This window comes from Ambystoma mexicanum, chromosome 6p (genome assembly GCF_040938575.1).
Source record: "Ambystoma mexicanum isolate Mex_15411 chromosome 6p, UKY_AmexF1_1, whole genome shotgun sequence".
Lineage (NCBI taxonomy): Eukaryota > Metazoa > Chordata > Amphibia > Caudata > Ambystomatidae > Ambystoma > Ambystoma mexicanum.
Genome location: NC_090935.1, coordinates 59,413,791 through 59,431,399, shown reverse-complemented (window position 1 = coordinate 59,431,399; position 17,609 = coordinate 59,413,791). Strand labels below are relative to the sequence as shown.

The window sequence follows — 17,609 nt, the reverse complement described above, 5'->3', positions numbered from 1 at the left end:
TCGGTGCTTCCATGGTCCCCATTCCCATAGAGTCCTGCGCGACTCTATGGGAATGGGGATTAACAGACTTACCGGCGCTGACTTCCCGGCCGCCGGGGTTGTAATACCCCAGTGTTACCGGGAAGTCAGGCGGCGGCAATTTTTTACAGGTCTGGCGGCAACCCGCCGGTTTCACCGGGAGGGTGAGCACCAGACCCGTAATGAGACCCAATGTCTCTTTACACAGGTAGGAGACAGGGGACCAACACCCAGAGTCCAGTATCTCTCCTTAGAAGAAGACACAGGGCCCAATTCAGAGGTCTGTATAAAATTAGAAGTGAAAAACGCTTTTCCTAAAAGCCTGAGGCGCCACCAAGGGGCGACCAAGGGGGGGCACGGCCACCCTTATAAGAACGCTGGCCCCTCCACCGGCCCGCCTGTTTGTTTTGGTGTTTCACCCCAAGATTTCCATCAGGCCACCCCTATGAAAAATGTCTGGGGGGGTGCCTCTGCTAAAAGCAGTACCTTCTGCGGAAGGAAGACGGTGGCCCTCTGACATCAAGCCTCAACTCCTGCACGTCCCTGACTGCTTTGCCTGGCCAGGGCCCTGCTGAGCGTCAGCAATGCAGGGCAGACACTGCCAGGCCATTCCCCTGGCAGATACCTACTAGGCAGCACAGCATCTGTCCATGTCTGCACAGGGTTTTCCCTTCATAGGCTCAACTTTTCACCGGATGGCAACCTCAGTTTTCTGATTTACTAAGACTTTCATGAATCAGAAAAGGGGTACATCCTCGCGGTGACCCTGGTGCACAGGCGTGACTGTTGATCCGCTTTTGCAGCTGGAAAGCCGAACAGCTCCCTTTCAATTCGTCAACCCAAGAATATGTATTATTTAATGTTATTTATTTAGTTGACTTAATCAACCTTTCAATACATTTAATTCCAAATATCAACCAAGAATATTGGTGCTGGAACCTGGAGAGGAGGATGTTGGCTTTTCGCACTACTTTTCTCCAGAGCTCAGACTCAGAACCCAAGAACGTCCTGCTGCTGCCATGACCTCCCCGTGAACAGCAGCGCATAGAAGAGTACTCACCAAAAACAAGGAGCTCAGTCCCATATTCTGTTTGCCACTTGGTGTCCCCAAGGCTGCTCAGCTGCACGCCACAGAGGTAAGTGCCATTGGACGTCACATTTCTGATCTCCAGTGAAAGGTCATTCCTACGCGGGTTCCCAACCAATCTGTATTGCTTGGTCGCATTTCTACAAAAGCCCAAAGAAGGCTCTCCTTGGGCGTCCTCCTCATGGACAGTGCACTCAAATATGGTCTCTGGTTTCGGACTGCGGTCTTCAGACTTCTTCCAGAAGACGTGAATATTCCCTGTGTGGTCTGCGCCTGAGTACATATAGCTGCAGGGCAGCACCGCAGACTGTCCTCTGCGCCCCAGGATTCTTGCTGCTGTGGTTATCGACTTCCCCGGGGATCCTCGGGCTTCCCACACTGTATACACGATCCCCTGGGACCCTGCGGAAAGGAACAGAAGATCGTTCAAGACTTTGTTCTCTTTAGTTAAACATTAACTTAAAAAAAAAAACGTTTTCACTATCACCCAAGCTTCTTTGCTAGGATATAATCCATAAAACATTTTACATTCTTACAGCATATGTAGTTTGTGGTTTATAGTCATAGCATCGAATGCCACAGCATCGAAGGCCTTACCACCTAAAAAAAAAGCGTCGAAAAAAAAGCATTGAATGCATTTTATTTAATTATTTTTTTAAATGGGGGGGGTTCCCCCAAAACCACCTTTTTGTAACCTTTAAAACCCCAATACAATTAAAATAAACCCTTTACTTTAAAAAAAAGTGCATTAGATGCTTTTTTTCGACACTTCTTTTTAGATGTTAAGGCAGTCGATGCTTTTGCATTCGATGCTATGACTAGATACCGTAGTTTGTATATGCTACGGTTCCTAAAAGCAGCACATACAGACATGTACAAGACTAGCTTAAATTTGCCATAAAATAGTTGCTTACAGGATAACAGCAGGAGAGGGCGCTTCTAAAAACAATAAAGTGCTTGCTTGTATAAAGTGCTATGGTGAGAAGCGTAGTGGTCTTCTGTGCATGCCTCTTCGGTATTTGTGGGACATCGCAGGAAAGGAAACTATTTCCCCATACATGACACCCCCATTGCAATCAAAGGGCCAAAGCCATTTTTCGGTGATGAGTGCCCCAAGTCTGCATAGGCCATTTCTGATTTGTTTATTTGATGCAGATCCTGGAAGGATGCCCCACTCAACACTCTCATCCATTTTCCTTTGGTGTGTGTGCAGAATTGTTCCCAGGCCCACCCCCACTATATCAGGGCTAGTACTAGACACTAGCATTCCTCTAGTACTGGTGTCCAACAGAAAAAGAAAGCTAAAAGATTCAATCAATCTACCACAAAGCTCCCAGGTGCTACTTCATCCCGAGGTCCCTCATGCCTATCCAGCAACCAGCCAGTCCATCTAATACTCCAGGGGCTTCAATCAGGAAAGAGATGCTCATTCTGGAACACCCATATTCCTTCCCGGAAGATTATTTTTCCATTGGCTTCTGGCGCCTTAAAACAGGAATCAGCTGATCTATTCGCCAATGAATGGCCTCCATCGGCCCTACAAATGTAAGCCCGAATAAAGCATGTGAAGCTCCCCTGCTATTATTTCCTTAAGTTTAGAAGCCATGGAGAATAGCCCGAAGACTACAAAATGCAACCAGATTCTTCTGGGATTTGGATCTGTTCAGGGGAAGAGTCAGGGGGGTAACATTGATCTTTGAACTTTCTTTGTCTGCCCAGCATGCATGTATCGAGGCTGCTGTGAAACCGCCACCAGATATGACACAGAACATGAAATGAACATATGTTGTTACCATTGGGCTGAATGGATACACGAATCCTCATTCTGCTGAAGCGCTGCTTTGGGTTTACCAGTCAGTTAGATTAATAATATATTTTTTCTATTTAGTAACTTTGGCACTACAAATGTCAGGGGTGCTCAATCGACTTTTCTGAAACATGGATTTCTTTTTCCCCAAGACTGCTTTGAACGGTCTTTCAAAATGCTTTGTGAATATTTGCCTGCTTTGTGTAACTTTTCCAGAAAGGCAGCTTCTGGTGTGTCAATACTATGCAAAGTGTGAATATGTGATTATGTATGGATTATTTAATATTATTATTTACGCCTTTCTCAACACCATTACCGCCAAACTCGTAATGAAGCTCTGTGTGGAGAAACAGTACGTTACTCCTGTCAGGAGCGGGGCCAATAGCCTTAGGATAGCGGTGGTGCGATTAGGAACCCACACGAAACCAGATGGATGGTGCCTTCAGAAATCTCACAACCAGGGTACACTATGAACTATTCAAAACATCAGAGGCTAGCTTCAGAAAGACCCTTTTGCAATTGTAGTGTCTCCTTCCTAAACACGCCCGATTTGAAACGAACGAAAAACATAGGAAAAATAAACACTGTCGTAATATTTGGGGTGGGTTAATACCTGGCCCGCCCTCTACCCCCCAGGCAAATCTTTTAATGTACTGGCAGGAACAGGCTTCCAAGGTTTGAAAAAGAAACAATATAATGGTATTTGGTAAGGGGTACAACAAATACGTTATGAGACCCTCTCTTCCATTCAGTATTATTCAACCAGTTTCTCCTGTAACATGAGTAGTATATTCCATCAGGGCAAAGATACCCCTCAAGCCTCAGGTGTGTCTTCTGTTATGGACCTGCCTTTGAGGCCTGGTCGGCCTGCCCTCTCATTACACTCATCTCTCCCCACTCAAATCCATCTACCACTCTGCCATCCGCTCCCTCTGCCTTCTCTCACCTCTCGATCCCATCTCCTCTTCTCTCTCCTCTTTAGGTTGTCTCCCGTTTCACTCCCATCTCAAATTCAAGTTTGTCTGTCTTGTCTTCAAATCCCTCCATGGTCTTGCCCCCCCCACCTATCTCTCCTTCCTTTTAACTTTCTATACCCATTCTTGTTCTCTCTGTTCTGCTAATCTTTTCCTACTCTCTCCCCCTCCACCTCCCTGTGCCCCCTCCTGCTTCCGATCTTTCCAACTCCTTGCTCCCTTCACTGGAACCGCCTCCCCCTTCACATCCGCTCTTCCCCCTCCTTCCCTTCCTTTCGCTCTTCTCTGAAATCTTACCTTTTTCACTCACCTCCCTAGCACCCTTCGTTTCTTCTCGTCCTTCTCCCTCACCTTCATTCCTCACCTCCTACCACTGCTCTTCCCTTCCCTCTCTACCTCCTCCTGCCCACCCCCTGCTCCCATATAGTCCCACTCTTTCCTCTCTTCTTCCTCACTCACCCTTACATTCCCTCTTCTCCCGCTCCTGCCCCCACTAACTCCTTCCTTTCCCTCGCTCACCCTGCCCCGCCCTACGCCCTCCTCACCTCTGCAATGTTGTAAATTGTTCTTTAAACTGTTTTCGTGTTATGATTCATTTACCATCTCATGCTTGTTGTATTTTGCCTGTTCTTATGTAAAGCACCTAGGATTAAATGGCTATATAACTTCAATAAAATACAAATACAAATACAAATTACACCTGCACCCTCCGGTAAATGGCAACACATTTAGACCTGAAGTGCTAGGTTATAGCAGGGACATCATTTCACCAAAATGACAGGGGTAGCGGAAGTGACATCATATGACCCTTGACTTCTGATGATATCACAGGAAGTGATGTCATTTGACCCAACACCGAAATGATATCACGAGAAGAGATGGAACACGACCTTTCACCCATTGACAAAACAGGAAGTGGCACCACAAAGCATTGTTCCTAAATACAGTACGAAAAATATGGTTGCGATATCGCTATGTGATGTACATTTCATACAAGAATGGATCGCCGTATGTATCGTTAAGATCAGTGTGTATAGGCCCATATTACCAAATTACTGTGAATGCAAGCAGACGACTATGGCCAAATGATAATGATGTGTTATTATATAGCACTCACGCTTAAGTGCTTTATATAGAAAAAATATACACCCAATATCACCCAACCTGTGTAGGTACTCATTTATCGACCTCAGAAGGATGAAAGGCTGAGTTGAGGTGTTTAAGAAAAGACTAAATCAGTGACTCACCCCCTGAAATGTGCCTCAAATTAACCTTTGATGAGTCTAGCAATTATTGTATAGAATTCCAGAAAGACAAATTATTTGTTATTCCTATTCTTTCTCATTTAGGGTCACTGCTCAAAGTGTTAGACTTGTGGAACCCCCTGTTCTTTATTTGTCTTTTTTTTTTAAAGAGGCCTGAACAAGCAAGGCAACCACTTCAGAAGCAAAGAGCCACAAGGCGCTGGCCACAGCCCAGGAGCTTGCATTTTTTTAAGGGTAGCAAGGGAGACCTCAGGGGTCGCAGTTGCAACCCCTAAATGACGTCCCAGCATTATAGGGGCGAGTGGCCCAGTCGCACTCAGCAATCCTCTGGTACCACCAGCAGAGAATATTCTGAAATCTTTGCGTCTCCTCTTTAAAAATGACCATTCTCCCTTCCCTTCCAACCCAACAAATTCCATTGAGAACCTTTCTCCTCCACCGCCCTGCCCACAGGTTGGGCACACTGCCCTTTTATGAAACCTGAACCTACTAAGGAAGAACTCAACAGTTGCTAAAAATACGCTGAAATGACTGATCACCCTGAAAGTGTCACTTTCAGAGGTGATTCCCACATAGGACATTCATTATGAAATCTAATGGGTCTAAAACTACATTTGATCCTATTTGTTTATAGTTTGTAGTGTGACAACCCAGGGCGTGTTACATGACTCTTTCACCTACCACTAACTAACAAGCTATGGTGTGTAGAAGACCATTTGCTATTATATGATAGGTTATTTATAACATGCTTAATACCCAGAGGTTTCTAAGTGCGGACCCGGGAATTGAACCTGTGGTGCTCCGTGACATCATGCTTGCAAGGCGAGCACTTTGCTGCTGAGCTATCCTCCCAAGTCTAGCATTTTGTAGATTAGGTGCAACACATGGCTTTTGTGAACGTGAATACGCTTCCAAACCACTGCCCTGTGGTGGAATGCGTGATATGTCTTTTCTTTTGAATGCTGAAGGGTTAGCCCCTTCAGCCACACAACCTGTATTTGAGTCTGGTGCAGGAAATATTGTTTTTGATGCACCACAAAAACGGGCATGCTGGGATTCGAACTCGGGTCATGTGGCTGAAGGGGCTAATCCTTCACCACAGGGCCACACAAGTCCCATTGAAAGAGGGAGTCAAACGCGCCCTGTTAAATAAATGGGACGTGTTTGCTTCCTTCACAGGACACCAAACAAAAACTGCAGTTATCCATGGATAAGTGCACGCCCTCCTATTATTAATTTATGTAAATCCATGCGTGAAGACGCTGCATAATCCCCTCCAAGATAACAACCCTATTTGAAGGGTGTATGTTTTAGACACAAGGCAGCATGTAAGAATTCATTTATTTTAAGTTTATTTGATCATATTTTAATTATAGAAAACATTTACAAAAGAGCATATCAAATATATTAATAACACATCTATAAAAAAAAACAGTTGTCAAGAACACACATTTTATCACAGCAACAAAAAAGACACATCTCACATATCATTACCCTCCATACTCTTTCATTCCCATACATACAAAAGACACCACTCATACTTGTGCAAAAAACGCAATCCTGATAGTTGTGTTCTGTAACTCAGAACATCCCATCCATTTGGGTTAGTATTTTAGCTGTTCCAAAGTACCTAATTAACAATATTTTTAAAAGTAAAACACTGGGTAGATGTTCCAAAGTGATAACTTATGGAGACATATTGATCCCCATATTTTATCTGTGTAAACCCAAGTTAAAGCCAACTCTGGGAGGAGTAGGCTCTATGGTGTTGTCGACTCGCGTTTCGGGCTGCCAGAACGGTCTATACAATTTCCGTCTGGTGCACCTCATCAGGACATATACATTACAAACAAAAACACAGTTTCTTAAAAGAGAATTCAAATTGATGTGAATCGACATTCGTTCAATTTCAAAGAGCTAGTTTCTTTCGCTTCACGAGGTGTTCAATAGTGGTGAACCAAGTATGTTTTTCGGAAAGCCGCTTCCAAAATGTAATAGCTTTAGATCTAGTCTCCTCATATATTATTAGCAGGACCCAGCCGAGGCTACATTTCCTTCTTAGTTGCGATATTGATGTGTCTTTATCCGCAGTGATGTTGTTTCCTCCCCACCGGATATATTGCAGGCCAGTTGGTTCAGGGGCATTGAGCCAACGACACGTGATCCCTGTATTCTTGCCCAAAGAAAAACACTGGATGTGAACAGTGTCTCACACTCAGGGTGTCAGCAACCACTTGCGTCTGTGTTCGCATTGTCCTCTTTCTATTTCCTTGCTTTTGACGCACAATCAGTGCATTCTCTGCATGGACCTTTGCTTTTAGCGCTATACAGGCAGTCCTACGAATGCCATCCTAATACAGTAAGCATTATTTTGCTGAAAAGGTTTTGTTTGTTGTATTTGGATTGGCATTCATAGGGCTGCCTGCCCTGTGCACGTGTTTGAATTCTCTACTCTCAGGCAGTAACAAGCTCCAGCTCCCAGTAGGGGGCTCCTGCGTGATTACTGCTGGGAGAGCAGAGAATTAAAGAATCAGATTACACTGTTTCTGTATACAAAATGGATGCTTCCGTATCCACTAAAAGCAGGACTTTACAGCAGATTTGCTGCTCATTTAAAAAAAACAAATGTCAATCTATATTTTTCATATTGGCGATATTTTTAAGCATTGCAATTTTTCGAGAGAACTTCCCCTTTAAGATACAGACAATGGGAAGACATGCAAAAGTGGACTGCAGAAAGACAAGCTGAAACAGTAGAGTGAAGCAACTCAAACAAGGCGGAGATAGACGGGACAATCTGACAGTCGTCAGCGTAAAAGTGAGGAGAGGTTAAAGAATTCAATAAGTTGATAGAGGGATGGTGTAGATAAACTAAAGAAAAGGACCAAGAACTGAGCCTTGGGGGACTCCACAAAGAAGGAGATGAGGAGAGGAAGACAGAGCAGCCCAAGAAACTAAGTGCAATTAGAGAGGCAGGATTGAAACCAGCACAAAACAGTTAGCAAAAGCAAGAGTGGGGAGAACAGAAAGCAGGTTAGGGTGATCCACAGTATCCCAAGCAGCTGAAAGATCAAAGAGAATAGGAATAGAGGAACATTTGTTGTATCTGGCAGAGAGGAGTGAGTTAGTGAAATGTAGAAGAGTGTGTTGGCCGGAATCCTGACTGGGCCATGGCATTCAGATAAAAAGAAATTTGAGAGTAGACAAATCTTTCTAGGACTTTAAAAAGGAAGAAGGGAGCTAGGCTGAAATTTAGAAGGAGATGAGGGGTCAAGAAATGGTTTCGTTGGAATAGAGTTAATAGTAGGAAAGGAAAAGGTGGGCAGAGATAGATTGAAGAGAAAAGAAAGGTAAGAGATTTACGAGGGAACAAAGGAACACAGGGAAGCGAAGGGGATCAAGGGAAGAAGCAGTAGGGTGGCCCCAAGAAAGAAAAGTGGCAGTGTCAGAATCAGTGAAAGGGGAACATGTGGAAAATGTGGCGAGGTGGGTGAACTAGGGGATGTGGCAAGGAAAAGGTGTGATAGGGAAGTGGGGGTAAGAAACAAGCAGCACAGAGAAATGAGCAAAGTCAGTAGAAGAAAGCGTAGAGGAAATAGAGGATCAGAAGAAGAGGGAGAGAGCATTTTATTCTGCGGCTGAAACAGACGACAAGTGTGTCGGGATAGAGATGACGTCAGAGTAGAGATATCCGTTTTTCAGCACTGGGGAGTGAAGAGTCGTAGAAGGCATGGAGGAATGTCAGACCGACGTACTAGTCATAAGGTATAAGTATGGTAGAGTCAATTATAATTGGTCCAATTACTGTTGACTCAATGGGCCTCATTACGACTTTGGAGGTAGCCATGCCGCAATTTGCGGCATGGCTGCCTCCAAAATTGGGTCCGGGTCTGGGTTCCCTGAATGGGGAATTACCGAGCCATTCCGAATTTGGAGGGCCTGGTAATTCCTCCCTCAGGGAACCCGGGCCCGATCCTTCCCCATTCCCATTTGAGCCCCCATAGGGCTCAATGGGAATGGGGGAGGGAGCTAACAACGGGCGATTACGGCCGGCCCATTGTTAGCTCCCTGGTCCCTCGCGGGACCCGCTCTGCACGTCTGGTAAAACCAGACGTGCAGAACGGGTCCCGCGAGGGGACCTCGTATTTTTGCGGAACGGGTTTAACGGGTCCGCCTCCATTAGTGTAGCCCGTTAACCCGTTCCGCAAAAGTTATAATGAGGCCCAATATGTTTTCTCTGTGCACTGACGCTGCTCTGCAGGATACCGACCATCATTAGGAGCAGGATTCATAGACGCTAATACTTTCTGACTTGAACTGATTTTTGTTCTCTTTTTTCTTATTGATTTTCTGTGTGAATATTTTATTTACTCCTAAAACTGTTTTTGGCTTACTTTTTTTTCTAAGTGATATTATATGTTCTTTATGTATAATAGTTTTAAATACGTTCCCATTATATGTTCTCTTTTATTACACGCTGTTCATTTATTGAGCGATGACTATTTAAGAAATGAATTTGAATAACTTAAATAACTAAATTTCTGAGGCTTGTGGAATCTGCTTAGATCACATGCTGTGCATAGGCCGACATCTAGTGGAAGCTGCGGAGTATTACAGTTTGTTTTTCGAAAGTCGAAAATGGGCGTCGACACAGGCGTGCCAGTAATACTATACCTAGTGTGACGTCCACTGTACCCAAGATCCCTCACGCGTGTAGGATCCTCAGATTGTTTTTTTCCGCCATACTGTTCGGAAGCATCTTGCGGAGTTCCCTGGCCTTAGCCATACTTTTGCTGTTATTATAATTATACTTCTTATTCATTCCCTTCCCCACCCCAACGTCGACCCTCAACCTCGACGACGGCTGGAGAAGTCATCGACCGTCGGCTGCTGCACGACGGATCTGGGCCTAGGAAGGCCGCCGGCCTCGGCCCGGGCCTAGTAGGCCGCTGGCCTCGGCCCTTACAAGTAGGGAGAGTGGGGGGTGGTACATACTCTTCACTCTTGATATATAGATTTACATTTATATATTCCTACACTTAGCAGCCCGCTGCCTAAGGTGCGTATGGAGGGTACCCCTTTTCAATTCTGCCCCAAGTGCAATCGCAAATACCCTTGGGTCGACAGGCACGCCACGTGCAATCTCTGCTTGCCGAGGGATCACCCCGAAGCGAACTGCAGAGCGTGTAGTAGGTTTAAACCTAAGACACTTAAGGACCGTTCGACAAAGCGTTGGGCCCACCACGCCAGGCAGGAGGCCATGGCAGCGGAGGGCGCCTTCAGCGATGGCAGCGACGCCGTACTTTCGGACGGCGAGGGCATTATGGCGTCGAAAGACAGCCGACGAGCGCAGGTCCCCGACCTCGGAAGGTCGTCCGGCAGGGCGGCTATGGGGAAGACCCCCGGCGACGCAAGCGCTACACACATAGCATACACTAAACACACTAAGACCAACCGGACCTCGACGACGTCGACTTCCCGGAAAGAGGCACAAAAAGAACGGTCCGACTCGGTGTCCTCTGGGCGCTCTCGATCGAGATCACCTCACGACGCAAGGCAATCATCCACTCTTGCCAAGGGTGCCTCGCTACACACATTAACGGAAGTTCGATCGTCGGGAGACGAAGACGACTTCCACCCCCAGGCCGCGCTCCAAGATACCGAGACCGCGGTTAACACCAGTGAGGCCCCACGCCCAAATACCTCTCCAGACCCTCGGCGCCAGGCGTCGAAAGTCTCTGGGGCCTCCAAGGGACAGGGAAAACATTTTTCCACGCACGGGGAGGGGGGGAAACAGCGGAAAGCACAGCCTTCCACCCCTGTAAAGCCATCCTCTCACCCTAGGCAGACAAGTAAACTCAAGTCTACCCTTGAAAAATCCCATAAATCATCACCTGCTAAAGTAATACCCTGTTCCAGGGAATGGTCCAGTGTAGACATAGACAGAGTTATGTCTAGGATGTCTTCCTTGGCTGATTTTTATGACAAGAACCCAGAACACTTTCTTTCATATAACCCTCAAGGGGCCACACCCTCAGGCTCCTCCGATCCTATCCCGCTAAGTAAAAAGCCCCGGGTCGAAAGTCCTGAACCCTTCAAGGTTCAGCCTTACTCCACTCCATATTCTACTCCACTCCCCAGTTACCAGGGACAAGTTTTCCCTGAAGAGGACCAGGAGTTAGAAATTATGGAAGAACAAACCGGGACAGATTACTATGCAGAAGATGAGGACCTGGAGGAGGAAGAAGATGAGCAGGAAATGTACAGAGTAGATTCCCCAGTACAAAGCGAAGCCCCAGTTACTGACTCTCCAGTTGATAACCAGCCCCTCCTTAACGAGGTTCTCGCTCGAGCAGCGGAACACTTCCACATCGACACCCACGGTGTACAGGAGGAAAGGGACTTCGCGGAGGAGTTTGTAGGAGAGAGAAGACCGGTCGCTCAGACCATCCCTATCCTCAAATCCATCCGACGAAGAATAGATCCTTCCCTGGTGAATCCTAACCTCACCAGAGCTGTCAACCCCAGAATTGAAAAGATTTTCCGGGCAGCCCAGTCTGACCCTCTGTATATAAGGGGACATCTTAAACCAGATTCCCTAGTGGTGACCAACACTAGAAAAAGGGCTGGCACGCCCTTATCTTCATCAGAAGCTCCTCCCGACAAGGAGAGCAAAAAGCTTTACGGGTTTGGCAGGAAGGTAGCCTCAACGTCCGCCTACCAAGCAAGGATTGCGAATTCCACCACCCTGTTGGCTAGTTACAATTGCCATCAATGGGAAGAAGTCGCGGCGCTCATTGCCTCTGCTCCAGAACCTTTAAAGGGCCAGCTGGCTCGGATCTCGGCAGAGGGGAGAGCCGTGTCTGGTTGCATTTTAAAAGCAACTTTCGACGCCGCTGACAACGCAGGGAGATTGATAGCAGAAGGTACTGTTATCAAGAGACATGCGTGGTTACGGCAGTCGGGATTCAAGACAGAGACCCAGGCTTCTTTAATAGACAAGCCAGTGGAACCCGACCTATTGTTTGGGAAAGCGGTCGAAGACGCACTTAAAAATGCCAAAGATGAATATGAGACTCTCAAATCCCTTGGCCAGCTTACCAACAAACCCCCTAACCAGAGGGGGAACAATAATTTTCGTCGCCCACGCGGCCAAAATTCACAAAGAGGCAACTATGCCCAGGGACAGGGTACACAATGGAATAACAACCAGCAGTCTACCCAGAGTTACGGCAGGGGTAACAAGAGAGGTCGTGGAAGAGGCAGAGGCAGCCCCAACAAGGGAGGGGGCACGCCTCCACCAAAACAGTGACGCTCAGTTCAGGGTCCCTTGCCACGCAACCCCAGTAGGGGGACGCATTTCCACCTTCACCCAGGCTTGGGAAGGGATCACCTCAGACAGATGGGTGCTGTCAACAGTATCCGCAGGATATTGTATAGAACTACTGCAGCGTCCCCGGAATCATCCTCCACGACAAAGAGTGCACTCCCTAGAGCATCAAAGGATCCTTCTCGAGGAGATCGCCATTCTGCTAGAAAAGGACGCGATAGAACTCGTCCCAGGACACCAGGTAAACAAGGGTATCTATTCAACTTACTTCCTTGTGCCAAAGAAAGATTTGACAATGCGCCCAGTATTGGACTTGCGGCCTGCCAACAAGTATGTCAAGCCCCAAAAATTCCGTATGACCACGCTACAAGAGGTAATCCCCCTCCTAAAAAAGGGGGATTACATGGCAACCTTGGATATGAAAGATGCTTATTTTCATATTTCCATGCTCCCAGCGCACATAAGTACTTGCGCTTCAAGGTAGACAGTCGCCACTACCAATTCAAGGTACTGCCCTTCGGGATAGCTTCAGCACCAAGGGTTTTCACCAAGGTACTGGCGGTGGCGGCTGCACACCTACGCAGGGAAGCAATCCCGGTGTACCCTTATCTGGACGACTGGCTCATAACGGGGGAAACCCCAGGAATTTGCAGATCAAACATTCAGAGGACTATCGACCTCCTCCACGAATTAGGCTTCTCCATCAACGAGAAAAAGTCAAGTCTGGTGCCAAGCACCTCAAAACAGTTTCTAGGAGCTATCCTAGATACTCAGAAAGGATTGACCTTCCCTTCGGAAGAGAGAATTCGGAATATACTTCTGCAAATTCCGCATTATCAGTCAGGTCAACAGATAACAGTACGCAAAGCAATGCAGTTACTGGGCATGATGGCGTCATGCATTTACCTGGTCCCCCACGCGCGTCTGCGCATGCGTCCCATGCAGGAATGGTTGGCGAAACAGTGGTCTCAGGCAAGTGGTCAGTGGGACGATCTAGTGGTCGTTTCGCCAACACTAGTACAAAGCCTACTCTGGTGGACAAGAGAAAATCTCGCAAGGGGAAAACCCTTTTACGATCCAGAAGTACAGGCAGTGGTGACTACAGACGCATGCCTGACTGGGTGGGAAGCTCACCATCTCCACCACACAGCTCAGGGTCTCTGGTCTCACTCAGTAGCCAAGAACCACATCAATCTGCTAGAGCTTCTGGCAGTATTCCGAGCGCTAAGGGCGTGCGAGCCCCATCTACTGAACTTGTCGGTGCAGATCAGGACGGACAGCACGACAGCCATGTTCTATCTGAACAAACAAGGAGGGACTCGTTCGCCAAATCTGTCCAAGCTTGCCCAAAAAATATGGATATGGGCACTCAGACGGAACATCTTCCTGTCATCGCAACATGTTCCAGGGGAGCTCAATTCCCTAGCGGATGCTCTAAGCAGAGACTCCCTCCCAGAAGAACACGAATGGGTCCTTCACAGAGACGTAGTAGAAGATCTCTTCTCTCAGTGGGGTTTCCCCACTATAGACCTATTCGCCACAAGCGAAAACAAACAATGCCCAGGATTTGCATCCAGGTTCCCCCAACCGGACTCCCAAGGGAATGCCCTGTGGATGAACTGGTCAGGGATGTTTGCGTACGCTTTTCCACCAACTCCTCTCATCAGGAAGGTGGTGTACAAGATGAACAAGGAATCGATGACGCTCATCCTAGTTGCTCCCATGTGGGCGAGACAACCATGGTTTCCACACCTACGCAGGATGGCGGTGTGCGAACCCATCAGACTCCCAGCCTGGTACAACCTACTGTCCCAGCAGCAGGGTCAAACAGTGCATCAGGAACCCAACTCTATGAACCTAGCAGCATGGCTCCTGAAGTCATAGAGTTTGGACATCTCAAACTACCTCAGAGGTGTATGGACATTCTAAAGGAGTCCAGGAAACCAAATACAAGGCACTGTTACTTTGATAAGTGGAAAAGATTCGTTATCTGGTGCCAGAATAAACAAATCAACCCGGTTGATTGCACTCCTTCCAACGTTGTGACATACATGCTCCACCTGCTGGATGCAGGGTTGGTTTTTAACTCGCTGAAAGTACACCTGGCAGCCCTCTCGGCTTACACCACATCCCATAACAAGGTCTCGTGGTGGAAAGTACCAGTGGTTAAAGCCTTCATGGAAGGAGTAAAGAGACTTCACCCTCCTATTTCTAACCCACCGCCAGGATGGGACCTCAACGTGGTGCTAGCTAAGCTCATGGGACCCCCATTCGAACCCATGCATAAAAGTAGTCTCAAACACCTGACTTTTAAAACGGCCTTCTTAGTAGCCATTTCCTCCATAAGAAGGGTCAGTGAAATTCAGGCTGTGTCAGTGCAGGATCCTTTCTTTACTATCCACAAAGACAAACTTGTTTTACGCACACACCCTAGGTTCTCACCTAAATTCATATCCAAGTTCCATGTAAACCAGTCCATCGAGCTTCCGGCTTTCTTACAGAACCCGCAAAGCTCGGCTGAGGTGAAACTACACACTCTAGATGTGCGTAGGGCGGTCCTATACTATGTAAATAAAACCAGACCGCTAAGGAAAACAGATCAACTGTTTGTCTCCGTAGCTACAGGCAGAGAGGGGGATCGCGTCTCTAAGGGCGCTATCTCGAAGTGGATTATCAACTGTATACAGCTGTGTTACTCTCTTTCTGAAAAGACTCTGCCTTTTACGCCAAGGGCCCACTCTACTAGAGGCATTGGTGCCACTCTGGCTTTCATTGCAAATGTTCCCCTCGACACCATTTGCAAAGCGGCTACTTGGAGCTCTATTCACACTTTTACTCAGCATTACTGCATTGACACTCATTCCAAGGCAGATACACAAGTGGGACAAGCGGTTCTAAGACACCTGTTTGCTCATGACCCTTCTCACATCCCACCTCCTTCTTCTGGTACTGCTCGCTAATCTATGCACAGCATGTGATCTAAGCAGATTCCACAAGCCTCAGAAGGGATACATTACTCACCGTAATCGTATTTCTGATGCTTGTATCTGCTTAGATTCACATGCGACCCACCCTTCCTCCCCTCCGAGAGAAGGCGCATGATTGCTTGTGGTCTTACCTTTCTGTCTATCTGCTTGGATTATCTGTACTCACGCTACTCCTCATGCTTCCTCATGTCAGAAAAAATACAATCTGAGGATCCTACACGCGTGAGGGATCTTGGGTACAGTGGACGTCACACTAGGGATAGTATTACTGGCACGCCTGTGTCGACGCCCATTTTCGACTTTCGAAAAACAAACTGTAATACTCCGCAGCTTCCACTAGATGTCGGCCTATGCACAGCATGTGAATCTAAGCAGATACAAGCATCAGAAATACGATTACGGTGAGTAATGTATCCCATATGTTATGGGGAGTATGGCTGTGGAGGAACGTGCAGCCCTCATAGTGCCTCATGGTTTGCTTTGTATGTAAAATGGAGGCCGATAGAATTGTGCATGTGAGCAGGATTGTCGGGCATGTGCTAGGAGTGGCTGGACAGAGAGAGGTTTGCATTGAAACGTCCCATATCGAGGGTTTAGCTGCACGTTTTAGCATTTTTACCGTTTTCATTTCAGCAGAGCTGGAATATCGCCCAGGTCTAAAAGGATGACTTTAGAGAGCATCCTGGAGTCATCCGATGATCATCGAACAACATTAGAAGTCATTCCCACATCATCAGAAGTCATCAGGCTGTTAAAGTCATCAGCAAATGTCTCAGAATGGTGGGTGATGATTTGGGGATGAGCTTAGGATGACTTGCTGATGATGCCAACATCATCCCTATTTTAGAAAACTCTTTGTTCCTGATGATTTTAGGATGACTTGCTGATTACTTCAAGAGCATCATCTTGTTTGGCCCTGATGATTTGGGGAAGATTCTGGGATGACCTACTGATTACTTCAAGAGCATCGCTGTGAAACACGTTTGTTCCTGATGATTTGGAGATGGCTTACTGATTATTTCAGAGCATCACAGAGTTTGTAGGATGTTTGTGCACTAATACTGATTGTCATTCAGCTTTTGCTTAGTTGCACTTGTGCTAAATGATTGTCGAATGCTTTGCTAAGCACACCTTTTTGACTATGTTGGGCGAAAATGGAAGCCACATAGATAAACATAGCATGCACCCCCTGGGTGAGACTCCTTTGCCATCCCAGTCAAAAGCAGGCACCCAGCACCCTCAACATCCCCAGTGTGACAAGTGTAAAGCTTGAGACTATGTTGGGCAAAAATGGTAGCCACAGGCCTAAACATAGCATGCACGCTCTGGGTAAGAATCCTTTGACATCCCAGTCAAAATCAGGCACACACCACCCTCAACATCCCCAATGTGACAAGTGTAAAGCTTGAGACTATGTTGGGCAAAAATGGTAGCCACAGGCCTAAACATAGCATGCACGCTCTGGGTAAGAATCTTTTGACATCCCAGTCAAAATCAGGCACACAGCACCCTCAAACTCCCCAATGTGGCAGGGGTAAAACTTGAGACCAAGCCTATCACCCATCCATATAATTCAATGAGATCTCACCCGTCCAAAACAAAATCATCTGCTTTCACCTGCCTTGGGGCACTGAAAGGTTGAGAGGCATATGGCTTGGGTGGTGGAGTTGCTGTTGGCAAGGTGGGTGGTGTGGGTCCTGCAGATCAATGTAGGGTGATGTTGGGAAGTACGGTTGGGTGATGGATTTACTGCAGACCTGCCCACATTTGAAACCTGCCTACATTTGAGACTTTGAGAAGAGTTTGAAAACCCAGAGGCTGGTGGCAGGGCGTACCCAGAGGTCCCAGAGGTTAGGCAGATCTAATTTTACTGGGATAGCTACTTGGGGCAATGGGGTCAGATGCTGCGGTGAGGTAGGGTGTTCGGGTTGTCTTTAGGGAAGTTGTGAAATCAGGACTGGAGTCCAGTCTTGCAATTGAAGTACTTAACCACATATCTTCCCAGCTACAGGTTGTGGACATGTTTGGGTTTTGATGGAGAGGACCTATAAAGTATGCAAATCACATGATAAACCAAGCTGACAAACATAACCTTTGTGATAATAAGGTCACCTACTTTTAGTCATTGTTTGACAGAGGCG

The 17,609-nt window shown here is 46.9% G+C and overlaps 1 protein-coding gene across 4 annotated transcripts in view; it reads right to left on the bottom strand.

Moving 5' to 3' along the window:
• Positions 1-17,609, bottom strand: part of LOC138511206 (sialic acid-binding Ig-like lectin 12) — a 515,336-nt gene that overhangs the window by 385,118 nt on the left and 112,609 nt on the right. For all 4 annotated transcript variants that reach the window (XM_069626734.1, XM_069626735.1, XM_069626732.1 and 1 more), the window contains exon 2: positions 1,079-1,507. In XM_069626734.1, the coding sequence (XP_069482835.1) occupies positions 1,079-1,507 (429 nt within the window). The remainder of the gene's footprint in view (positions 1-1,078; positions 1,508-17,609) is intronic.